General features: G+C 39.0%; 2 protein-coding genes across 8 annotated transcripts; one reads left to right on the top strand and one right to left on the bottom strand.

Moving 5' to 3' along the window:
* Positions 1-11990, bottom strand: LOC105833245 (glycine receptor subunit alphaZ1). 6 transcript variants are annotated; one of them, XM_012674826.3, is made up of 9 exons: positions 6327-11990; positions 2157-2224; positions 1959-2052; positions 1626-1780; positions 1398-1553; positions 1177-1317; positions 756-985; positions 477-611; positions 1-402 (listed from the first exon to the last, which is right to left on the bottom strand). In XM_012674826.3, exons 2-9 carry the CDS (start codon positions 2191-2193, stop codon positions 145-147), a joined length of 1206 nt encoding a protein of 401 aa, XP_012530280.1. In that variant the 5' UTR covers positions 2194-2224; positions 6327-11990; the 3' UTR covers positions 1-144. The 6 variants fall into 6 exon arrangements, with proteins under 6 accessions (XP_012530280.1, XP_036146083.1, XP_036146086.1 ...); XM_036290190.1 differs by lacking the exon at positions 6327-11990 and adding an exon at positions 4925-5140; XM_036290193.1 differs by lacking the exon at positions 6327-11990 and adding an exon at positions 4809-4922.
* Positions 5417-27413, top strand: LOC105833246 (elongation of very long chain fatty acids protein 4). Of its 2 annotated transcripts, none has more exons than XM_012674827.3 (7): positions 5417-5920; positions 23618-23699; positions 24007-24194; positions 24335-24415; positions 24720-24891; positions 25455-25732; positions 25821-27407. In XM_012674827.3, the coding sequence occupies exons 2-7, from the start codon at positions 23621-23623 to the stop codon at positions 25995-25997; spliced, it is 975 nt and encodes a 324-aa protein (XP_012530281.1). In that variant the 5' UTR covers positions 5417-5920; positions 23618-23620; the 3' UTR covers positions 25998-27407. The 2 variants fall into 2 exon arrangements, with proteins under 2 accessions (XP_012530281.1, XP_036146087.1); XM_036290194.1 differs by lacking the exon at positions 5417-5920 and adding an exon at positions 19060-19240 and having other exon boundaries at positions 25821-27413.

The raw sequence follows: 27413 nt of genomic DNA, 5'->3' as shown, positions 1-27413 counted from the left end.
TATATTTCTCTATTGCACGCAAACTTGTGATATATTTTAAAATACTAATCGATGATAGCTTTAACTTGCTCAAATTTCAAATGTGAGAAATGTCGATTACTTATATGTATAAAATACTAGTTAAAAGGTTCAAAAGAATTTATATTATTTTGTTTCAGCGCTTTTAAGCAATATTATCGGCCAATATAGAACGACAAAAAGCAGAAAGATAATAGGAAACACAATTCTGCTATAGCAATCTATTTTTTGAGAACGTGTTTTGTGTGTTTGCTGTATCTGGCATTCGGGATCTTGCCACAGAGTTGGTAGTAGATGTTTATTGGTAGGCTTATTCTTCGGTATGTTTGCATGAACGAATTCGTCGTTCCAAATGCTTTCTTTCTTTACCATCGTCATTAATTGCTAAAAAAATTCAACAAATAAAATACACAGTTTTTTTAGAATCACCGATGAAATTACTATATTTAGAAACAAACCGAGAACGAGTGAAATTCCATGGAACTATGCGAATCATTTTTTATGTGTCGCAAGTCGAGTACCTTGACTACGACGAATTCGCCCAAAGCTGCGAACACAAACATCATACAGCCAGCCATCCAGACGTCCAGTGCCTGCGAGAGCAAATTTATATTTTTATATCAGAAAAGATGGATATCAATATGAGGTACATTATACAGAAAATTCGTTTGCGTTATCTAAAAAATTTAATAATAGATACATAAAACAAAAGCCTTAGTATATATTGACCAATTTACTTTGATATATGCCACTGGCGGAATATCGCTCTTAAGTCCAGTGAACATCGTCACCAGTGTAAGCATACTCGTCACCAGAAGAGCCACTCGACCAGGAATCGCGTCCAGATCCAGCCAGAAGCTGAACCAGGAGAGCATCACCACCAGAGTCGACGGTGCAAACGTTTGTATCAAATGATGACCGATCTGCCTCTCGAAGCGAAAGAAGACTACCAGTCGCGAAAAATTTCCTGTAAGAATTGTGCAAATTCATTATTCTTTATTTTGCATGTAATCTCTTAATTTTTAAATTATACTAGAGTTTGATTTAATATATTTAATTCAATGTCTTATAATAATTGGAAATTAATAATGACAAGGAAATCAAGATATTCATTAAATTTCAGATTTTAGATAAAAAAATACATAAATTTTAATGTACCATTTTTCTCGTGCATATAATCTATAGTTTCTTCGAGTACCACGGGCTTTCCAAAGTCGTATTGCAGAAGCTTTAATTCAGGATTTACCGTAACACCGTCCGTGCCCCATTTTAAACGCAACTTTTTTCTGTTATAGGAAACTATAACAAATAATTCGGATTGTATAACAGTTATACATTGTCGGTTGCTTTTTGCATTTGCATGATACAAGCTCACTTACAGCTCTCTATATAAATTGGGCAGATTTGAATATCCATCGGGTACAATCGAAATTCCATTTGACAGGCGACAATAGCATTAATTCGTGCAGAATATTTAATAGTTTTATTTCGATATAGTGTAACCAATGAAAATTTATGGCTTAAAGTCGCGATCTCTGAAAAATTATCACGTAAATCAGTACGAAAAATTTATCAGTACGCGAGTCATCTTTATTGTTTACGCTTACCGGAAACCTTCGAATTTAAAAAATACGGATCTGGTTGCCAAAGTTTATCCAAAAATTCGGAGGGAAGTATGACATAATCGTCGTCCTCCTCGAAAATATCTTGAGGTGTATTAAGCCGAGATTCTATCCAACTTTGACTGACGAACATGTCTACACTAAATGTAAATATAGATACTTGTAATTTTACAGTCTTTTCCATCTAAATTTTTTACTTTAAATTAAGATGAGGATTAAATATATCTTGGCATTTTAATTAAATTATATATTTTTTACATGTGTAAATTTATTTGAATTATTTCCGACAAAGAAGAAATCTCTGTCATTTTAGCCTACCGAAAATCCATATCTTCAACGTTGATAGAGTTAATGTCGACCACTAAAATGTTGAAGTTCACCACTACAGGCGCATCCGACGACGGTCTAATTTCTGCAGAGAGTTTTATCTTTTATATCATCTACATATGGTTTATTCTTATTATTAGCGCGAGAAATACAAGTGCCAACACGTCTCTTCAGCAAATTGCGTATTACCTTTGACATAATCTGGCAGAATTAGCCTCGACGTCATGGTGCAATTGTTGGCATCTTCGCTGAACAAACTGCGAAAGAAAAAATCCCGTCTCTCATTAATCATAAAAATTCTTTTATTCGTCATCGTTAACGCAATTTGTTTATTCAACAGTGTCAACGATCGTCGTTTTATTTGCATTTTTGTATTGCATTTTTCACCACTGACTCATCGGGAAGTCTCGTTAAACGCGGGAGAATATTTTGGTCTTATAAGGCACTACGTACGCCGGGGATAAAGGAATGTTTATCTTTTCGGTTAGGTAACTTATTTAATCGCACGAGAAAGAGAGGTTGTTAATAGCGAACGACTTAATATTGCATTTCTGCGGAGAAGCGAGAGGACGGAGTTGTAGAACTCGTTTCTCTCTCCCAGCGGGAAGTCGGCAAGGGTCTGCAATTCGAGCGCGTTACAAAAGCGCATCAAATTAAACATCGAGTAACGCAAACACTGATCAACATTAATCATCATACGATTTCTCGTTGGATCTGCCGCGTTCAATCGGCTTTAAATCGTCACTATCCGCCGGCCTCTGGGAAACAGCATCTCGCTTTATCCACTTGCGGCCCGTTTCTTTCCGACAACGGATAATATGGAAAGAAAAAAAAAAACTCCAGATTAATCGCGCAAGCTCGGACCCACCACCTCCCTCCCACGCGTCAGACGGAAAATTGCCGTGCGCGCGATTTTTTGTCTTTTCTTCGCCGCGACATTTCGAAAGCGACAAAAGAGACGCCGGCCGCGGTTTGTCGCGCGTAATGCGGCGAAAATGACTTTTGGAAGGAGCACGAAGCTGTTTACCTCGAGGAACATACTTCCGGGAGAGAATTCCACCATAGGTGAAGCAAAACCATTGGAAGCACGCGCCTCATCTCAGCCGGACGTGGTCAACTGACTCCGGGCATCCCTCGCGACGTCCAGGGCGCCGCGGCAATTAATCAATTATCAATCATTTACCGTTGCAATCTAGCCTAATTGCAGGTATCGTCATCCGCTTTTGTCGCAATTGTCCGTCGCAAATTGCGTAACGATTTACTGTTCCGCGTAGATGGTGCTTATTCGTATCACGCGGTTCGAAACGCGGCTCGCGCGATGAATATTTGTCCGTGTATCATTTCTTAACGCCGTTTTTAACACCGGCCCGCTAATGAGACGTATCGACAATGATCTGCATCCTCCTCCCCTTCCCCCCCTTTTTTTTTGTTTGCAGACACGTGTGCCGCTTCTCCGCTCGCGCGTTTCATCTTTGAAACTCAATTATCATAATCGCGCGTTGCCCGTAACCGTTAGCCTCGCGGTTCCAATATTTTGGCAGTCTCTTTCCCCCTCCCCCCCCCCTTTCCTTTTATCTTCTCAATCTCGAGTAGCTGTATTTGCACGCGCAGATATAGTCAACTGTGGAATGTGTGTGTGCGCCTATCTTATCATTTCGATAACGGGCGCGAGAAGGCAGAGCCGCTGTTGAGAGGAGAAAATCTAAAAGGCGGCAGAGGGAAAGAGAAAGGTGAGAGTGAGAGTGGGTCAGTATAGGCGTCTGGTCCGGGTTACGGATAGCAGGTACCGATGCAGACTCCACGGATGATCGGAGAGGAGGGAACTCGCGAGATTGCGGTCCGCCACGGCGACGAGTGTCCTTCTCTTCCTCCTAGTTGCGTCCTGAGCAACGGTACCGTTCATTTAGACGTCACGCGAGTCTAAAACCCGACCTCGATCGTCGGCCTCGATGAGACCTCCCGCATTCCCCCCTCCCCCCCTCCCTCTCCTCTTCGCTTTTAGCTCTCTTCTCCAAGGGCGGAGGGAGCCGGCGCTTTCAGATCCAAGAGGCGGAAAAGCTACTTGTGATTTATTTTCGATTGTGCATTATTTATGCAAAAGCGTAGAGCTGAAAAGGTATGATTAATAAGAGAGAGTCTTCCCCCTCACACCTTCAATTATCTTCAGATCTATCTTGAGATGATTTTACAAAATGGAAAATCACGCTGTAATTCCATTAGAGAGAATTTATCGTGTGTTAATACGCGCGGTAAAACACTTTGGGACACAGGATTCGTGCAGAATCATCTTGGAAAATGAATGCGAAATATTTTTCTACACAATGTAATTAATTTTGTTTTTACAAACGAATCTTGTACTTCGAGTCTAAGAAATTCATAATTACACGTCTTTGCTCTTCTTTGTCAGCTTCCAGCCACTTTTTTCCAGTTGTTTGCGTGGCGCAAACAATTGGCAAGTGTTTCTTTGAATGCGAATAATCCCAGACTATTCCTGCCGGAAGAGTGATCACTTAACAGATTATTGGTCATTTTATCTCAAAAGAATCATGTTTTCATGTGTCTGCGTTAGAAGGAAAACTATTGAACTTTGAAAGGGCAGTTTAGATATAAAATATAAGAATAGGATTAAAATAACTGTTAAATTGACTAATTTTTTCGACTCGATTAAATTTCTTCGGTTCAAGTATTCATGCATTTAACTTAAATACATAGAATACTTGAGCATAAATAGCTGAACTGAAGAAATTTAATCAAGTTGAAAGATTTAGTCGAATCAACAAACTTTTTTTCCTCAGTGTAAGAACGCGACTAAAGAGGTATATAGAAAAATTGGGTCCAAACTCCAGTTAACTTCAGCAGTTTGTCCCTCGATATTGATCATCGCTGCTCAACCGAGAGAAAAAAAAAACAACCAAGAATAATCCGCACTTCGTTGCGAATGTAGGCTATACTGTTACCATCGGAAGGATCTCGCACCGCGCGTGGGTGGACCGGCGAACAGTAAAGCGGATACTAAACAATAAGTGAGGCGCGATGAGAAAGATGGAACGCGCAACAGAAAGTCGTCTTGCACATCTATTTCCATATCGTTCCCGTTACTCTCTCCCGGCAGATACACATTCCGCCTCACTTGGCCCCGGCTTAAGCTGAGGTGGAAAGGAATGAAATTTATTTCCGCGAGTGAAGATTGCCCGTCATCGGCCGGCTATGATATCCAAGTCGAGTTTACACCTAGGACGTCGAATCCCCGATAATCCCCGATTTCTCGCGCGTCGCTGATGGCAATCAGCGTTGCAAGGACGCAGGCCGTTCCGTCTGAGGGAATCCCCCGTGTACACGGGGGTGCAGGCACCCCTGTTGTAGGGTTGTATTGATTTCTATGATGGCGGCCGGCCGGCGCCTGCACCCACCGCGATCGGAGGGATGGCCAGGGAGCGTTGCTCCGTAGTGTTTTTCTATTCGCCGACGGGGCCGGGAAAAACCAGGTGACGAGAGAGGGATACCGAGGGTGAGGTGATGCCGCGAGGCGCGTGAAAGCTAATTATTATCCCGCTCGGCGGAAACGGCGGGATCGCGGTCGGCCGCACGTTGTCACTTTCGATTCCGTCCCCGCGGGGGGTTTTCCCCGGGACCGCCAGGGCGAGGGTCCCCTCCCCTTCCCCTCCGCTCGCGGGTGATGGTAACCGTGCTCGCGTACGGGGTGGCGAACGACCGCGCCGCTTCGCCGAGACCGCCGGCGTGCAGCTGGTGCAGCCGTCGCCGAGGGACGGATCCTCTCGAACGAGAGCTCTCTCGCGCGTATCCCGAGGGGATACTCCGCGGACGCTACTCGCCGTAATCGCCATCGGAGCCCAAAAAGAAGGTCGTCGCCGCCGCGAAGTGAGGAGAGGTCACGCGTGATCGTCTTTGATCACGCCGGAGGAGAAATCAACGGGGGAAAACGATACTCTCGGGTAAGAGATTACCCCGGCGTAGCCTTCACCTGTAGCTGGGCGACAGAAGTAAGAATTTCGCAGGGATTATCCGGTGGCGTGCCAATTTCTCGTAAAACACGCGACCCCGAGTGATAATATAACAGCCTCTTTATGTCTTCGCCGGCTCTCTGGCCGAGAAGTGAGGCGTACGACGGTTCGTCAGGTCGAATCGGATGAATCGGCGGGCCGAACGATCGTACGTTATCGTTATCTACCGAGGATCAAAATTGAAAGAGAAGCTTTTTTTTTTTTTTTTTTGAATTGTCGTACATGCCGCCGCGTGATCCGGCGAGGAAATCCCAGTTTGCTCGAGCCGCCATACGTCACGCGTAATTTTTATATATTTTTAATACAGCGTATATCGATTTCCAGCTTGATAACATACGTGGTACATATAACCGCTCCTTCGTGGAAATGGTGCTTTCGCGTTGCGTGGAATTGATCGGTTTAATAATACTCTTTCGGGACTGGGCTTCTCCTTGTAAACCGCCATACTCGCGATACTCGCTCGAGTTTTAATTGCTGTCGCCCACCCATTTTACGGCGCGGCCCCGCGGAGAAAGTGTTTTCGCGCGGACGACGAAATCCATTTTACGCTACTCTCGCCCCGTGTGACTTCGAGGCCGCTGGGCTAAATTCGTCCGTTCGATTTGTGTCAATTAAATCGCAACGCGCAACTCCTCGCGGTTGTCAAACGGTAACTGCACGTAAAGACTATGCCGCAATTGTCACCCGTCACCCGCTTTACGCGAATGACTCGTTACGCAGCTATAGTTTACGCTCTATCGACCGACTTATATCCCCTTTTCGTCACTTGTGTGTGTCTTACTTCTAATATCTCGGTCATCGACTCATTACCGCCGCGTTACGTGCCCGATTCGCGCGATTCCAGAGAAGGCGGAGGAAAAAATTCTCGACCGACGTCGATTTGACGTCGAATTGTCCATCGAGAACCGATCGAAGTGCTCATCGATTTCGATTCGATTGTGGTCACGGTTTCGATGACTAGCATCGAAACGATAACGAATCGATAAAATTTCGATGTCTTAGAAAAAAAAGTGTCAAACTTACTTATTTAACGTCCTAATACCAAATGCTTATTGTAAATAATGTGTATCTTCAAAAACCTTTATATTAAAAAACTCATCGAAACCCACTGTCATTTCGAGTGCTATTTCGATTCGATGAAATATCGATGACTTCGACGTCGAATCGACGTCGATTCGATGGGTCGTTTCTCACTGGGAAAAGAATAATGATCGCGAAATTTCCGCGGGTCCGCAGGGTTGCTAAATTAATTGCGCGTTGCCATTCCTAATCTGATTAATGCGAGACGAGGAGTCGTACAACGTTTTAGCCGGTCGGCCGACGAGCGGGGCTAATGACAATCGTTCGGCGCGGATTGCGGAGCGTTGCAGCGCGCGCGCGCGCGCGCGGGAGGGAGGAACCGCGATGATCGACGATTTCGAACAAAAGAATTGCGAGCGGCCGGCGGCTCGATTGAGGCCGCGCGTTCAGTAATTCGCATAAACACCAATTTTCTTGTTTAATATGCTGTTTGACGAATCGCGGGAAGAGGCGCGAGGCCGGTTTCGAGCGCGGCCAATCGCGTCATCCCGCGGCATTTAACGAGACAACAACGACGACGACGGCGACGACGACGACGAGACCGCGTTCGAACGCGGTCAATCGCGCACTTAGTCATGTGACATGTGACAGTAGAAAGCATCGCACCGCGAATCGCCGCGATTCAGCCGCGGCCCGATGTTAGCAGCTGGGATCGAAACCGCCACGCTCGCGTCCACCCACATCCGAGGACCCAAGGCGTCGTTTCCCTCCAATTCGTATAAAGACCCCGCTTGTTTTTCTTTTTTATTCGACTTTTAAATCCGGTTTAATCGAAATCCGCGTTTTTCCCACTGGACTCTTAGCGGAAGGTGTACCTTGTTTATTTTTGAGTAACAGGCAAGAGGCACGCGGCGCTTTTCCTCGCGTGGAATTCCTCGAAAGGTGCAATCGCTCCGCGCGTATTACGCCATTAACACCGTAAAATCGCGTGCGGGGACGCTCACCGTGTCCGAGGGGGTCTTTTACTTTCGCTTCTTCTTCATTTGTCAGACGCACCGCGGGGGGATACCGGCCGCGCTGCGTGGATACGGAGAAATCACCGTGGCCGAAAGAAACATCTAACACTCGGCGTTACGAGATCGACGCAGTTCCGTCCGTGGTTCGCCGATCCGCGTTCTGTTAGGTGAAACTCCGTTTGTACATCTGTGACACGCGCGATTAATTCGTTTCAGCGAGAACAACGGAAATAAAAAGGGCAATTAAATCGCAATGTCCCTGTTATAATTATAACCCGATGTCGTTTCGTTTTTCTGTTACCCGACACCTTCGCTTTCAAACCACTTTGTTTTCGGGCCTCTCGAACGGCAATTAAAATCGACAATCAGAGATATGAAAATCAAATGTGAAAATAGGAGTAGGCGCGAGTAATTAGTATGCAATTTCTTTAAATGAATATAATTCCTTGATGCGAAATTACATTACGAAAGCACAATTAGACACGTTACGAAAACACAATTTAGGCAGTTACATTACGAAAGTACAATTAGAAAAGATAATTAGACGTCAAGTCATAATGGCATACGAGCTATGTCATCCGTCAAACGCGAATAAAAGAGAAATGTCAATCCCGTTATTTGCAATCCGCACGGGTCCCACGCGCCGTTGGCTGGGTGGAATCAAAGGGACTGTTTGCATTTCCGAGATTGCAACAAACAAGCGGCACCGCAATACGTATGTATTCAACGCAATCGATCTTTGCGGCCGTATAATTAAAATAATCGGTGAAGACACAGTCGAGAAATCGTGAAATGTGCCAATAAATAAGTCAGGAACACAAGGGGGAGGAGCCACTTATTTGGACACCGTCAATACTTCAAGTGAACGACAAACGAATAAAATTATTAACAAAATGGAATCATTTCCCCCCCTCCCCCGCGCTCTTCACGTCGCTCCAAACGTATAAGAAAATTTCGCGTGCCGTATATCAATCCGATGAAGGAAAGTTGCGCCTATGCAAAAGGAATCGCATCTCTCTCTCTCTCTCTCTAGGTGTATGTACGTATACACCAGGCCTAGACATTGACCTCGAAAGCGAGGTGATCATAGTCGACGGTATCGAAGAAAGTGCGCCGATCAGCCTCCAACCGGTTTGCGTCTTACGTGTATCACTATGATCGAACGTTTTACAGCCGGTTGCCTCCCTCGGGGAATTCTCTTCAGCCGATCAATCGAGTCGACGATCGGTTGCGCGACGGACGTCACGTTCAGAAAAATATGTATTCGAATAATGCATACGTTCGGATAATGTATATAGCTATTAAACTTTTATGAGTATAATGAGGGGACCAACAAATACATTATAATTATGACAGCGGAGCTAAAAGCAGCACAAATTTAAATTTACAGGAGTGACAAAATATTTTTAAAAGCTGTAATATAATTTATTATATATGATTAGTTTTTTATTACTTAAAGTACGGTATCTTTTTTTAAAAATAATTCGTCGTTGTTCTTCAACTTGTGCGTACGTAAGGAACACAATAAACGATAATAAAAGAAGTCGGCTTCTACGTTTAAATATCATGGTTATCATTACAATTACGCTCTCTTCATTAATTTTCTTCGTTTTGATTAGCGGAAGTGCCATTTAGGGAAACGGTGATTGCAGAACTTCAGTGGAAAAACAATCGCTTTCACTTTGTTTTTGAGAAATAACAGCCGTATGTCGTTTAGCTCCTTTTCCTGATTGTCTCTACGCGACGCACCGATGTTGCGGCTCGGACGATTACATTCGTTTTCTGGATTAGGACCCGAGATTCCTGGCGGTATCACGCAGGCGGTCCGCGCGTTACATCTGCGGTTTACGTAGAAAGCGAAACTTAATGGCCACAAGTATACTATAATATATAATAAAAAGGCTGCAGTGAAACCAATCATCAGATCGATATTATCTCTCCTCTACCGCGAACGGTACGCGCTACGCGATATGACCGGTATATCCCTGTATGTAACATTTCACTTTTCGTACGACGCCAGAGTCTATTGCTGTCCTAGAAATTATAAACTTTCTCGAATTTAAAGAACGAAAACGGCACATACTGTGGAAACATCTCGTTAGCGTCGAGACAAAAAATTAATAAGATTTGCGCGATGAGAACTATCGCAATTAATTGGACAGTGTGCATGCGCGTCTCTCTCGAGGGAAGCGGGGGGAGGGGAGAAAAGGAGGAAGAAACAATTTGTTAACGTTCACAAAATACAGACCCTAGAGCGCGGGACATTGATCGCGTCGGATGTCTCGAGGATGAATTGGGTTTTTCTGATTACCGTGCTGTTTTAGTTAGGAATGTCAATAATTACAATAGATCCTGCCTCCACTCGATGCAGGAGAAAGGAAATGCAGCCACTCTCTGTCGGACAACTTTTCCCTTCTTTTCAAGCAGGCGTTAACTATAGACTGGTTATCGCAAGAACAAACACGTCGAAAGTAGTTTCACTTATTAGAATTGTCAGCGTTTTGCATCGCGGATGACAATACCAATCGCGCAGGGAAGGCACGAGTTTAAAATTTTCAACGGCCGTTGCGCCAAAAAAAGAAAAATTTTTTTTTCTGCCGTAAGAGAAATGATCACCGACTATTTTCCTTTTATAGTCAGTCTTTTCAATTTGGATGGTTATTTTATACTCTTTAAGCCGTTTAATAATTTCAAACCAAAAGTTATATATAATTAAATTGGTATAATTTTGTATTCTTGCGGGACAATAACGTATCGATTATTTGTAGCTTCCTGAACAGAGTCTTAAATCACGTCTGAAAGAACACCGTGCCTACTGTACGTCTTTACGACATGTTCGAAACACTTATCTCTTCGAGTCGCGACGTATTTTACAGCTACTTGCGATCTATTCTCTCTTACGAGAACTAACGTTGAATAAGATTTACAATATATGTATTTTATCCGTTTTGGTGTTATCGGTTAATTTTAATTGTACGGTTGGCATCAATATTATGTCAGATCACAGCAGCAATTACTTTGTACGTGCAAGCAGGTGATTTGACTAAGTGACACAGTGGCGGGGAATAGAATTTCTTTCTCCATTCAATGCACAGCGTGTCGAAATGCTTGATCCTGAGCGACGAGTTCGCCGCGGATTTAGGTTTCAGGTTGGATGCACTACTATTTTACCTGCGGGAAGGTTACGTGGCTTGAATGACAAGGGGAATTTGAATCTTGCAAGTCTAAGATATGTTGATATTTAACGTGCGACGAGTTCTCGGAAGATCTACAACGGCCGCGCGGCAAATATTTAAAGAGACGCCAAATATTATTTCTTAAATTCGTGGTTGAGTAACGTCTCGCATATTTCCGCAAGAGGTGCCAAAGTGTGTCAGCTATCATTTTCCCAGGAAGTATGCGACATTAAAAATCTGCCGCGTGACGTTTCGCGAAGTTTATTTTCTCTGTCGTGCGAAATTGCGTTTGCCGAGATAGACGGTGCGCGTTTAAGGCACCGCCGCGCATTGCAACACATGTATATAGGCTGCGTACCGATATTCACTGCCAGTACTGAAATTCTACAGTGTACGTGACGTAAACTATAGACCTTCCGTACTGGCAGTGAATATCGGTACGCAGCCATAGTTACCGTATCGGAACGCGGGATCATTTCGAAGCTTTAAAAGTAATGAGATTAAAGAGAGATCATCATCGGGGCATTGTTAAAAGTTTCCTTTTCCAATGGCCGGGCGTTCCTTTGCACATAATGAATGTGTAGGCATAGTCGTTTATCTATTAGGTAATTTATTACATAGTTTATCGGGGAATAAGACAAATGGCTCTTAATACTTTCTATCGGAATATAAATTTTTGAAATAAATCAGGAAATCTCAATTAAGTCAGATACCAACATAATTACAGTATCGATCGTTGTATTAATTATATGAATATTAATCATATGAAATAACAAGAAATATTGTTTTTATGCAGGAATAAATTTTTATCTTATAGTTTTTTTTTCTCTTTTGATTTATTTTGAAATAAATCAGGAAATTAATAAATAACATTAACATTATTTACGCATTCATTAGAAACACAATAATCTGACGTACGGAACACAAAGGTATCAATCAATTTTGCTAGGAGTCGTAAATATAAGTGTGCAGTTAAAATCAGCATTCATGAAGCTTTCAAACGCTATAAACATTTTTTATCGTATAATACGTAAAACGCGGCCGTTAAGGAGCGAGAATGTAATGTATCTCCTTATTACATTCTTAAAACGTTCTTAAAAATCGTGTAGCGTACTATTCCAAGGGGACACAAATAAATCTAGTTTTTTTTGTTTCATTAATCGCTGTCAGTCGCTTGTAAAATAGAGAGTGTAAAGTTGTCGCCGCGCTAAGTCGCAAAGCGACGAACGAGGTCGTACAACATGTGGCATTCTGTCTTTTTTTTTCTCTCTCTGCTTAAGAGAGATGTCCACTGCTTGAAGCGCTGTTTATTCATGAGGAGGCGACACATTCGTCTACGGAGATGATTTGGAGAAATTTACTGGAGTACTTTGTGCGTATAACGTGCCCTAGATAGGCCCTAGGCGTGCAGGACTTAAAAACAGCTACGAAGAATTTCTGGAATTAGTAGATCATACCTATTCAACTTCTCCGTCGCGAGCGATAAGTCTTACAATTAGCCTACTTCCGTTTATTAGGATAGAAAATATTTAAATTATTAAATTGAAGTAAAAATTGACAACAGCAATGTTAATGCCGCTTAATGATGTATTGCTAATAATAATAGTAGTGCATTAATACTAATGTATTATACAGTTAATAATATTATAAAGTTAATACCTTACATTTAGGAATGTAATTGCTTACGTGATTGCTATTTGATCGCGCTGCTCGAAACGTTATAATGATCGATATTTCATCGAGAGAAGTGGGTCGATACCTATTAAGCGTTCTGTTATCAAATGCCTGAAGATCCCGGCAAAAAGATCCCGTTATAATTCAAGCACGTGCATTAAACCTAAGTCCGTACGTAAGCGATAGTGATAAGCCCCATTTGCTGTGCTTCTACGGCGGATCGTTAAAATAATTTGTTGCAATAATTATTTTTGTTTAGAGTATTCTTTGCCGCGTAATAAATGATACGGCGCAATAAATAATATGTTCAACGCGCGATTGAATGTATCTAGAATACATGGATATAAAATACCTCATTATCATGATGACATACCGGTTCAATTGCCGAAGTGTGACACTTTCGAAATACCTATGAGATGTTCATATAAATGTTCTAAACTTCTCTGAAGTGTCAAGAGTTTTATTCAACCAGACAACCGATATGAAACGTCACTGGCAAATTGAGATCGTTATTTTATTAATACAGTTGTCAATTTTATTTAAAAAATATCGAAAGACATTCTACATTGCATGCAGAATTACTGTTTCTGTCAGATAATTGACTTTCACAGTTTTGATTAATTAAAAGTCGGTATTTCATTAATGCACACTAAAATTAACATGAATTTGTACGTTGTTAAGATGACACGTCTGATACATATTTTATAGACTTATGTAATCCAATGCAAAGTTTAGAATAGAGGAAAGATTTATTTGTCATGGCTTATGTTATAAGAAAGATTATATCTAATTTTTTTCTGCTGTGTCATGTAATATAGTTGTATAGCAAATTGTTCAGAATTGGAATAAAACGTTCGTGTATTATAAAAAAACCGATAAAAAAAATACTAATTATAGATATGTTTATAAATTTATTTTGCACGTTTTGTTAAATTTTTTTAAATAAGAAATGACTTATTTTGCGATAATTCCATTTCTTTAACCATTCTATGCATAATTTTATTTTCAACTTGTTTTGCACACGTTATGCATATACGCTTTATAAATCAAAGACTGCATAAAAATTACGGCGGTAATATTTCTGGAAAAATAACAGGGGACTTTTCGACGTCGCTTCCGTTTAATTACATAATTATGTCATTTAAAAGGTGATACCAAGAACATCTCACGTGCCTCGCAAACTTGTTTTATCTTCGAAGATTCCAATCGGTAGTCCTTCCTTTTGGCGCAGAGCCAACCGAAATGTACGCTCGAACGAAAGTTTGCTTCGGGGGACATATTAGCCAGATTTCTTTTGGACACACATGGATTTATGTTATTAAACATTAAATATGAAACATTTATTACAATCACGTACTCAATATTTAACTTGTAATTAATAATCTAAAATATTTTACTATATATTTTCGGGAAAAAATGTTTTATATAAAAACATATATAAATATTATATATACAAAATATGTCCATATGTTTATACTAGATTTTTATCTTTTGTAAAATTTCTGTTTGATGTAAAAAAATAATAGTCATGCTGAAAAGACAGAAACTAATTTAAGAAATAATTTTTGCATTGCTTCTTTAAAAAAAAATTAAGTATGAAAAATTGTCCATATACAATCATATATATTCTGGAATGCGTATGATTATATATTCTGGACAATTTTTCATACTCAGCTATTTTAAAAGAAGCAATGCGAAAATTATTTTTTTAATTAGTTTCTGTTCTTTCAGTATAATTTATTTTCTTACATCAAACAAAAATTTTACAAAAGAAAGGAAACTAGTATAAACATATATGGGCATATTTTATTTATACTTATATGTATGAAACGTTTTTTCCCGGGTTTACAGGTGTTTAATATCAAAATCTAATATTCCTCGTCAGATATTTTTACGTGAGCATCTATGCATATTAAAAAATTAGTAAAATTAAAAAATGTTATAATACAGTAGACTTATAATATAGTATTATAATATTTTTTTAATTTACTCATTTTTTAATCTAATAAAAATAAATCAAAGACTAATAATTTGTTTTAATTTCTAAACTTGTCGATTAAAGTTAGTCGAAACAGTGGCTCGTTCAATGAATAAACCTTTGCCTCTTGACCAAGACCGAACTCGCTAATTTGTAACGGTACATGCTTTACCGCCTGTCCTGCCCGTCGTTCGGAATTAAATTGGTCACAGAGATCCTCGCTGAAAGCGAGTGATAAGTGATTCGCTTTCCTCCTCCGTCAATCCGATTCCGGGTGACCTTTTTCCTTCGGTCCATCTTTGGTGCGCTTCTGCCTCGATGAAGAAAGCAATTCGGTGACAAATTGCTGACAGGACCAGTACTCGTTTAACTTGATATGGAGATACCGTGATGGTCATCGGTACCCAGTAACCCACCTTTATACCACAATTATCTCACCTGCTGATGCTGATCCGGGCCTCCGTCGGCCCACTAAGCGAATCCGAGAGATCACGTGAAGCAGGTTTCATTTTACTTCCTTTTTTTTTAATTATTATTTTGCCGAGGCTCGTCTTTTTAGCCAAAACGTTAAATTAGAATATTTAGATCAAGACACCAATTATTCTTTAATTTTTTAACTCGGTGTTATTAAAATTGCGCGTGGGGCGTGTAAATTAGCGTCAGATAACTGTCACGTATCAAACGTTATCGAGGCACGTGAGTTATTGACAGGTGTTTTCTGTGTGCTTTTATGAACGTGATTGAGAGATGCGAGGGAAGCTTGTAAATTAATTGAAATGTCGCTTCGTTAAATACAAAGAAAACTGTACGATCGAATGTTTCCGGCGATTCGTCGTAATTATTTCCAATTAATAACTCGATTAAATATTCGCTTCGTAATTGTCTTACAGAAGGTAATTTACTCTTACGTCCCTTCTCGAAAGGCGGGAAATACGTAATGACAGCTCGCGAAGAGGAGGAGGTCGTCAGGGTCGTTAAATTTTCTGGCGCTACTACGACGAAACGGTCATTTACACATCGTGCGCGGACGTGACGAAACCACTTAGCTTTTCTCCGTGGACGTCTTCCAAGGTCTCTCGCGTAGCGGAGATCCTTACGCAATCCGTTTCTGTTTCTTATCGGTCGGGGTTTCCGGATAAAAAATTTCGGGAGGAAGCGGCTCGCTTTCCGGTATAACCCAGAAGAAAAGCCTCCTCCTCTCCGCGAGTCGCGCGAATCGATTATCGAGACCGGACAGAACGGACGTATAGGCTTTTTTGCCTCGAGACAGTTTTTACCGGCGGTGCCGGTGAAATCTGTGCGAATTCACAGATAAGTGCCGCCGGTCCATTTAAGCGTAAATGGTAAATCATGACTAGGTGAAAGGTAAATAGGAACCGATAGAAACCTCCGGTGCGTGGACCAAAACTATTTGGATTTTGGAACCGTGCTACACAGTTGGCGAGCGGTCCATTGACCCGTTTCAATTCACCGGATTATCGTTGACATAGGTTTTGTGCCTTCCTCCATCGCTTTCTCCTTGATCGCCGTTTTTCTTTTCGTGCCACGTTTACCGAAGCCACGTAGGAAAAAAAAATGAGTCTCTTTTCGTCGCGTCGGACGAGGAAACATCCGACCGATCGTCGCGCTTATTCTACATTTCAGAGCCAATGAAACGAGAGGCACAACTTACACGTGCACGCGGAAAAAAAGCAAGTGTCAAATTAACTTTTCATTGTTTCATGTATACGCAAAAATGTACATAATCTTCTTAGAAAAATTTGAAAACCTTAAAGTTCAACAATTATAGTCTTATTTTAATACTATAATTGTTATTTCAAGAATATAATATAATTATTCTGATAATTTGATTCTAAGTATTTTCTATCCAACATTTTTCTCTTTTCCGTTCGACGAAAATTATTCTTAAATAACAAGAATATAATTTTCTTGATTAAACTATAACATATAAAATTTTTAAGTAAATCCTCATTCAAGCACATCTTCTTTTATTTAACGCATATAATGTTATTTCAAGGTTTTCATTTTGAAACTAAAGATATTGTCGAAATAACAATATTATTTTTTTTCTGTGCATTAAAAAAAAAAACCCAGCGTTAAACAAATTTCTCTCGTAAAAAACTAAGGCACCTAATTTGATTCGCTGAGATTAACTGCAGGTTCTCTTGTATTTGCGCTTCTATCATTCTTTTACGATACGCGTCAATTTTACCTGTACCGTTTGGAGATCGCCGGGTTAACGAGAGGGAATCTCGATATTTCTCGCGCGTTTCTTCGTCCTTGCCGCGACGCCCCAGCGCCCACTTTTCTGACACGAGGCTCCCGAGCTGCAGAAACTCGCAAGAGGAGGCCTCGTGGTGAACGCGCCGCGAACGACGATGCTGTACGACTCTCGCCTGGGAAAACGAGGCTACAACAGCAAACGTGTAGCCAGTGGCACCTACGTGGCGGCATTCCGCCATCATCGGCCCGAGAGACGAATCGCTCCGCGCACATTTTTATTCGACGGATTCTCCCGAGATGGTTATCACCGTTGTGCGATCGGGGACTATCTCATGTAATGATCGATGATCGATCGTAATATCGACGTCAACGTAATAGCAAAATAGATTTCTGAGACAGAGTGTCCTCTTTTTTTTTTTTAAAGGAGATTATTGCAAGCACGATTCGATCGGATTGATATGGCTTATTTCGACAACGGCAAGGCAAAGCATGATGAAATCATTAAGCTTTGTTTGTCGATTTGTTGAGTGCAGAAGGAATTCGCTGTCATGGTCTATTTGTTGAAATTTACAGGCGATGTTTGCGCGATTCTAACGGGGAATATAATTTCTGCGAGTGCACGAGCCCAATGTCGGAAATGAAAATTCCGTTAAGAAGTATGAAGGTAGAATTTTTACGTTTACCGGTTGAATTATATCTCTGCCGTTGTCAAGTATACATTGTCCTTACTGAATCGTAATTTTTGTAAAAATGTGTTTAGACTGGCTTCCTAATACCACGTCTTTTTCGTAATGCTACGTCTCAAAGTTAAGTTTCGTTTAGCATTACATAGTAGCACTAAAAATCACTGTAAATTGTAATTTAGAAGATTTTTTTTATAATTAACAAAATAAGATTAGAACTTTACAAAAGGTAATAAAGTTGAAATATTTAACTCCAAGATAAATGGTGCATCCCGCTGTTTATAAGTAAAATTACAAACATTTTTGATAAATATTAATAAAAATATACATACGAAAAGGCAGTGGTTACACAAATTTTACTTTGCACTCGACGAATTTATTTTACGTATTTTTTGTATCAGATAAATCACATAAAAATAAAATCAACGATTATAAAGAACACCGAAAAAAATTGTATTCTAAGAACCAAGAGGATATTCTAAAAATAAAAGGAAAAGCCTAAATTCGAGAATAGCTACTTAATTTTATTATAATTTTAATTTTAACTTTAGAATTTTTCTTTTATTTTTAGAGTATCTCCTCCTTGGTTCCTAGAAGACAATTTTTTTAGTGAATACATTCGTTACGAAGCTTTAGAAATTATCCGAAGAAAAAAAAAATCTCACGGGTATAGCTCGAAGAAGTGAAAACTGGAATGTACCGGAATGGCGATTCTTCTCTCGTGCCTTATTTATCTTATTTCGCGGGGCCCAATCCGCGCGCGGAAAATAGCCTCGGACAGATTCGAGTTCGTCAAACTGCACGGGCGGAAGTAGAAATCGTAGAGTCGAAGCGCAGAGCCCCGCGGGGCCCGTCGGCAGCAGATCCGGGCAGATCGGACCGAGATCGGCAACGTAGGGGGGCAACAGATCGGGAGGCGACGCGACGGTCAGAGGGTGGGATCCCTGCGGAGGGGAATCCCCGATCCTACCTCGCGCTTCGCCTTGACCGATCCTCGGCCTGATCTATCCCCACGATCGATTTCCCACCACGGCGATCCACGGGCCGCGCGGTTTTGGCCTCGTTTGCGTTTACATCGCTTACACACGCTCGCGGAAGATACCACCTCCGACGTGCCGATCGACCACCACCTTCGCCACGGGTGGCGGAGGATACCGTGGCACCAAAGTTATAAAGCGAACCGGCTAAGCTGGCGCGCGGCGCTGCCACTTTGTCGAGCGACCACGACGTGCCACGGTTTGCCGCCCGCTTTCGTGTAAGAGAAGAGGAGAGGCATTATTTTTTTTTTTTTCCCCTCCGGGCGGACGGACACCTGTCTCGTCGCGGTGTCATCCTCTGAGGTGCACGGACGTCGGGCCATGTCATTTTGACAGTGGAGTCGCGGGTGCGATTGTAACAACTCCCGGAAACGATCCCTGGCACGCCACTACGCAACCCCCACACGCAACGAGGTGAACGAGGACCCGAGCTCGCGGCACAAGGTACTCTTGACTAAAGAACCGCGCCAGGTAAGGAGAGACCTTTTCACCCCTAACGAGAACGAAAACCTCCTTTTCCCGAGTCGGGCGAGGCTTTGTAATAGGAAACTTGATCGGCAAGTTTTTTTCTGATTTTGTTCAGTTAGCGCAGTACAAGGTACACACACACACACACACACGTATATCGGTAAATTATGGAGAGATCTTTTCTTAAAACTGTGACACAACTGAGTCAGCCTATATTGCAAAGTAGAACAGAGAGGCAAGAGTAACATCAGTTTTTAGATTAACATAAATCACTTCGATTCATAAAAGTTACTCCCAATTAATAAAAATATCCAAAATTTAAATCCGACTTTAATGTTAACAAAAAAAAAAATTAGAAAGTGGAACAATGAGAGAATACAAACTGAGGTATTTAAATTAAGACAATTATATATCTTGAAGAAAAACACTTAAAATAAATGTTCTGTTATACACTGAGAAAAAAAAGTAATTGATTTAAAATTGATTTGTTGCGGGCTGTCAACAAAAGACATACTCAATACGATAATACATGGTATTGCAATATAGTTCAATCAAGAACCGTTGTAGGTGCATTAACAGCAGATATTATTATATTAAGTATTTATTTTGTTGGCAGCCCGGGTTTTGTTGAATCATTTACATTTGTTTTTAGTGTAATAATATTCTTTACACAAAAATGTTCCGTCATTAGAGAATCGATAAATGTTGTATACTCTAAAGAGGGGTAAATAATAGTAAGATAAAGTTTCGGGAAAAAAAGGCTTTTTAATATTATATAGTGTTACTACAATTACTTACAGTTTTTTGTATAATGTTAACAGTTTTTAAAGTAAAATTACATGACTTTTTAATGTAATATAATTTTTTAATTTATTCAACATATAATATTCATATAGAGTAATAAAAAACTCAATATTCTATACATTATTCTAAAATATAAAATATTGCACTTTATTTAAATTTTAAATATTAAAAATATTAAAGTAAGATTTTAGAAAATTATTTTTTCTAACTTTTTTAAAAATACTTTTATGTACAATAATAAAATTAATTTGTTGGTGTACCTAAAGAAAACACACGTTACAAACATAGTTACTTTTCAAAAGAATTATGCATTTAATATGTAAATCATCATATATCATATATCTTCTTTTCCAAGCAACTGTGCGTTTTCTTTATATTAATTGACTTAACTTATTATTTTGTATATAAAAATATTAAGATAATTATCAAAAAATTAATAGTTTATGAAATATTTACATTTTATATTAAAATATGATAAAATGAAGAATAAAGTATCTTATAAACTATTAATTTTTTGATAACTTTAACTTAATACTTTATATGTAAAATAATTATAAAAATCATATTATGTAAAAAATTATACAATTCTATTAAAAAATGGCAATTATCCTTAAGCAATTCTAAATAAACTAAGAAAAATCGATTTTTTAAATATTAATTTTATCTTTTTTTTTCTTTTAAATTATAATTTTTGTCTAAAACACGTTTTTGGTACCTTCTTAAAACATTATTCTCAATTTAAATATCTTAGTTTATATATACCATATCATAATATAAATAATTGTTTATATTGATTTTCTGTCGCAACGTCACGTCTGCATATGTGTAATATACTTACATTGTCGTACAAATGTACTTATAAATTCTCAAAAATCATAGGTAAGCATTTAATTATTTTGCAATGCAAAGATATTTAAATTTCGTTTTAAGTGTGGTCATATTAGTTACGTAATTCTTTTCACGATGAACGATTATCAAGAAATGTCAGTAATAAAATATTTTATCATAATACTGTTATTAAGTTAAATATTTAGTTAAACGTTAAAAGAACACACTTATACTACTTTGCAGTATACAAAAAGAAAATGTATTGAAATATTTAAAATATTTAAAAAATCAAAAGTAAAGAAAGTATTTGAATTGTATTGATAGAATGTTTATAAATTTGACAAATATAATATTGACATATAAATTGTATTTTTTTTAAGTATTAAAATAAATGTATAATAAGAATTATGTTATATAATTAAAAATAAATTTATTATTTTAATTGATTAGTAATATAAGAAAATTAAACATTTAAATAATAGTATAAATGAATGAAAATTAACAGCTCAGTTAGCAGCATTCAAGTAATTTAAAAAGGTAAAACTTTATTAATTAAATATTTTATTAATATAAAGCATTTGTTAAAAAAAATATGTATAATTTTTAAAAAGGTATTTATAATTTTTCTCATTACTTTCTCGTCAATTTTATAAATAAATTTTTTATTGCTATAAATAAATGTTATGCACGGACGTTGTATTTTCTCCCTTTTCTTCATGCTTTCTCTATCTTTTATAAAAAACATTTTATAAAGAAGTTGCGTTTATTAATAAGCTTCTTATAGATTTATTAAAATTATTAATATGGTTTTATATTTACATCGGTCTATAGATTTAACTTTCGCTAAATCTGTATTGTTCATCTGTTTCGCGAAGCTACATCTGTCAAGCAAGACATACTTGAATATACTTTAACAAAGAATTTTAAAGATTTCTCTTATTTCTTTATGCTTATCTATGCCTCTTGATTCAAAATGAAAGTGCAGTTTTCACATTGTCACGTATCATACGGTACTTAATGACCGTATTGATAATTATATTGCGATGAAGATTCTAAGTAATCATATTAAATGAATAATCGCATTTCTCGTTATTAATAGTTGTATAATGTAAATTATTTTTGTAGCAATTAATAGATCATTATCGTTAGCATTGTCATTAACATGTTCGTTCATTCGGCTCGCGTGTTGAAGGAGAAACGCTGCATCATGAGTTATTGGGAGTTCAAATGGTTTTAATCAAGAATGTTGCAATTTTCCCCCGTTATTTGTTAAAGAGCTTTCACATCTTCTCTCAATTTATCATCTGTAAAGGGACGAAGATCTCGAAGATCCCTGACTGTTTTATCACTTATTCCTTTTTGTATGAATAATAATTAATCTAAACATTTAAATAATCAAATTTTGTTAGGAATACCATCTCCCTCAGTGATGTTAATATCAAATATTTAATATTTGTCGTAATATTCAGGAAAAAATTGTATATTCGGTTTGAAGCGTACCTTACAATACATACGAATACATATATTCGCGTTTGCTGACATATGCATAATGATGTATTGGTAAATGATATGTTGCAGTGAAGTAACAATTTGTTACGCACCGTAACTTTCACAGCTGAAACTTTTGCAGAATGTATTCCTTTTTTTTTTCTTTTTCCCCGAGGAAATCTTTCTGTACATAGAGAGATAAGAAATACATCTCATTTCTCTATGAGATAGAGACTCATCTTTAAACAAAAGAGAAAATCTCTTTTGTCATTCTGCGAAGTAATTACTTTGACTGTCGTTGCGAGACAGATCGCGAGGGAGAAACAGCTTAATTCCCCCTTTTTTTAAACGCGCGGCTCACCTTCAAAATTGTAATAATCGCGAGTTCAATGCGAAATCGCTCGCTCTATAGGAAAGTAACTTTCCTTAAAGGATATGGTAGTTGATGGATCGTCGACTTGACAACAAGCTGCATGGGAGAAGGATAGAGAGAAGAAAAAAAAACAGAAAGAAACAAGTGTTCGCGTCGGGACACGTTCATAGCGACTTCGGGAGATAGCGGTAATAGTTTCTTCGGAGCGTGAAAGTTATGTTCCGCGGTACATACGGCGAGTGAACGACCGGATGATGTGCATCGAGGAAATAGCTATTAAGAACTAATTGCAAGCTGATGCACGTATAGCATGTTTCGTTTAGCCGATCGACGCTGCGTCGATCTCTCGTGTATGTGTATAATGCATCACGCGCGTGTAAACGTAACGATTTACTCGCTCGAGCGCGTATACTTTCTTCTGCACGTTAAAATATATTTTTAAAGATATTTCTTTTCGGGGGGAAGCTATTCGATTGGGAAATTACTCGAGATAGGAGAGCTCGGTGCTCGTTATGTCTCAAGCCAAATCATTTTATACGTATGTACATCGGCATGCGGTGTGCCAATTATTTTTCGCGAGGTGGCAATTTTCAGCCGCGCGTTTATCCAACTTGCTACGTCAGTATAAAAAGAAATGTATGTCAGCGATAAAATGCACCAAATGCAAAACGATGAGAAATTTTGCCTTACTTGCCTTCTCGTTTAAAAGTCTCAATGCAGTCAAACTGAACTCTAGAAGTCAAATTAGATAATTATGTACTATCTCGTTCTGAACATAAGCTCAATCAAAGGAAACAAACTCAATTGCTCATTCCCGAGTGTTATTAGAATAATAGTTATGCAATTTTTTTTTTTTACAGGAAATGGCGAACTTCATTAATTCAACAGCACAATTCTTCAACGATGCATATGACTACTACCTCTGGACGCTATCCCTCGCGGGTAATCCATTATAGAAATTTCGTTACGTTAGATTATTATAGAAGTTCTGTGATACTCGGCAATATTAAATTGTTTGCTCTTAAACAAAAGTTATCTTGTAGTGTCGTTTAGGAGTTGAAGGAACTTCAATTTACATAACATTATGACGATACAAATTTATTTTTAATTATATATTACATAAAATATATAAATTTATTTATAAAAAATAGGAATCGATTTAATTATTACCGCGGCTATTTAGTATTATAAACAAATAAAATATATCAAAGAAAATGTTTACAATATCGTGACGCGGTCCGATTTCCAGATGAGAGGACGAGGGGATGGTTATTGGTTGACTCGCCGAAACCAACGTTAATTTATACGATGCTGTATCTCCTCATCGTCTGGGCGGGTCCTAAGGTCATGAGGAAACGAAAAGCCTTCAAATTAACGTGGGCATTGGTGCCCTACAACCTTGCCATGGCCTGTCTCAACGCTTATATTGCCATTCAGGTGAATATCATTTCGTGGCCTCGATGATGGGGAAAATATTACGGAACTTATCTTCATTCTTCTTATTTATCTCTATGCAGAGTCACTTTCACTCGAAAGTGGGTTTCCATCACTTATCCATCTCTTTATATCCTTTACAGTTGTTCGTAGCTTCCACAAGGTTACGGTATAGTTACGTGTGCCAGCCAATAAGGCATATCACGCGTCCCGATGAAATTCAGGTAAGATAATCGTAAACTAAAATATTTAAAGGTCTTTTTCCTCTTTCTTTTTCTGTGTTTTAGCTTAAAAAAGATTCCCCCTAAAAAAAATCCTCTCTCTTATTTTGTCGTGCTAAAATTAAGACAATGTGTCTAAAAAAAGAGAATTAATTTATTGGTATTTTAGATTGGTATGCAAGATGCAAGAATATGCTAAGAAATTGCTAAGAGAAGCATATTCGAACTAATTAAATATTAATTAACAAGTTTTTCCAAGCGTTGCGAATAAAGAGAAAAAAAAAATTTGATAAACTTTTATGTTCAGATCGCTCACGCGGTTTGGTGGTACTACTTTAGCAAGCTTCTGGAATTTTGTGACACGTTCTTCTTCATTTTGCGGAAGAAGGACAACCAGCTGAGCTTCCTTCACGTCTATCATCACTCCACCATGTTCTCGTTATGGTGGATTGGGATTAAATGGGTACCGAGCGGATCCAGTAAGTGTTTCTACACTTCGATATTAATTCCACAGTGTGCGATTAATTATTTTCTTAAGTTGACTTATTACAGCTAGTTGGCCGAGCCAAGTTAGTCGAGTTATTGACACACGGAGAGAATTTTCTCTAAAAAATTACCGTGAAAATCGTGGTAATTGTGAGACAAAATTTATTAAATTTTAATAAAATCTAGCAAAGTTTTAGTAAATTTTGTTAGAAGTATAATTTACAAAATTTTACTAAATTTTATTAAAATTTTAGTAAATTTTGTCAAAAGTATAGTAAAATTCTTCAAGGTTTACGTTGTCCCACAATTACCACAATTTTCAGGGTAATTTTTAAGAGAGAATTCTTTCCGTGCAGCAATAAGCTTTAGATAAATGTTAATAGTCGAAAATTCGTGCAGTGAAAATACGTAAAGGCCATTGTATACGCTTTTCTTGTTGACAAAATTCTCCGATAATTATTAAAATTCATTATTATGGACGATTATTTAAATTTATCATAAAAAGATAATAAGGCTCACCCGACAAGGTTCTTAAATTTACGCTTTATACTTGCAGCTTTCCTGCCAGCGATGGTAAACAGCTTTATTCACGTGCTAATGTACTCGTATTACGGACTCGCCGCGTTAGGGCCTTCGGTAAGCAAATACCTCTGGTGGAAGAAGTACTTGACGATCCTTCAGCTCATTCAGTTCACGACCGCCTTGATTCTGGGAATCAACGGCATCCGTTCGGGATGCGACTTTCCCCTCTGGATGCAGTACGCCCTCGTCATCTACATGCTCTCCTTCATCGTCCTGTTCGGGAACTTCTACGCCAAAGCTTACATCGCGAAGGTCAGAATTTTCACGCGGAAAACGCCAGGGCCGTTGTCCCGCGCCCGCGCGCTCGTCGGTCGGGTGACTGATGGCGTTTTGCTTGCAGGGTAAACAGGTCTACGCGGAGAAGCGGCTCGAGAGGCTAAGAGCCGCTGGGAAGAACTCGTCGGCGAGCCCGACGCAGCTCGGCGGCGCGGTCAGCAACGGGAAGATCGCGAACGGGCACGCGAACGGGCACGCGAACGGCTACACGAACGAGACGTCCAAGAAGAAGTCTCAATGAGAGTATTCCCATGTTGGGAGACTCGATCCCCACGACGCACGACGAAGAAGGTGTAGTCACGGACATTAGTCGGCGTCGGGCAGTGCGCTGTGTCGGGGGTAGTTTAACGTAAAAAGGAAAAGGATAAATAAATAAATAAAAAAAAAGGATAAGAAGGGGAGAGGGAAGAAGTGGAGTTCTCAATTTTTTGGATTCCCGCACGTCGTCGGGTTTTTGTGCTTTTGCAAGGCGAAAATCAGCATCGTGATTCCAAAGGTTATCCAGGATCAGCAAATTTGTATATTCGCGGCGCCACGCTGATTCCAGCAACTGTACATAATTATTAACGATTATACCCTAAGGAGAAGGTCTAGAACCGAGTGCGTTTTGTAGCAATTAGCGCGATGGGCCTGTAAGGATGAGAGAGCTTTCGTACATAAAATATAATATTAAGCCGAAGCATGGAAGGATTTATATATTGTATGATAATCCAGGTAAATATCAAAATAGCATCAAAAAAAAAAAAACAGAAAAAGCAAATCGATCTTTCTTTCAGAGAGCAAGTCAGAGTAGGCGAGTAAGTTTTTCTTTTCTCTAAAATGTAATATCATCTGGAAAAAATAGTCGCGTAACGGGAAGGAGGGAAACGGGCGTATGTGCGCGTGTATAATAGATAGATAAAAACAAATAAACGAATCGTCAAAGAAAAAAAAAGAGGGAACGAGAAGACGCGAGAGAAATTTGTAGTAACGAAGAGTCTACACAAGGGAAGGTTGTCGCAGGAGGGTCGAGGTTCCTTAGAAAGAGAACGTTTAGAATTCAGTGCAACCCCACACTTTGTAAAAATTTCATAACAAAATGTATGTATGTGTGTGTGCGTATAATACAGGGCAATTGACTCGCATCAAACTTCGCAAGTGCCGTTTCGCGAAAACGAACAGCAGTACGAATTAATATTCAGAGGTTCCGATCCGGGAAGCCTATCACGCAGCTAATATTCCTGATCGATTCGCATAAAAACAGGGGATGCACTTTTCGTCCGCTTTCGTCAAAACGTACGAATGTAACAATTTTATCTATTTTAGATTTCTATTTGTTTTAAGTATAACAGATTTCGATAACGAAAAAAGAAAAAGAAAAAGAAAAAAAGGAAGTATCGATTCGAAGGTTTTTGTACCGGCGCTTTTTCTACAACAAATTATTCAGACGCGTACATACAAGTCGCGTATTTTTGTCGCAATAAAGACTATGCAGCAATAAAAATTGTATCAATGAAAGAAAAAAATGCAACAGAGAAAACGTTCGCTGCATTTGATTCCATTTGATAAATATAAATCACGGAAGTCTGCTCTTTATCCAGCGTACACAATTTGTATTCTTATCTCGAAATTTACGAACGGTAACTGACAACTGAATAAATTACAAAGTAATTATGGA

The sequence above is a fragment of the Monomorium pharaonis genome, chromosome 7 (assembly GCF_013373865.1).
Source record: "Monomorium pharaonis isolate MP-MQ-018 chromosome 7, ASM1337386v2, whole genome shotgun sequence".
Lineage (NCBI taxonomy): Eukaryota > Metazoa > Arthropoda > Insecta > Hymenoptera > Formicidae > Monomorium > Monomorium pharaonis.
The sequence above is the reverse complement of the archived record's forward strand: the minus strand, read 5'-3'. Positions and strand labels throughout refer to the sequence as shown.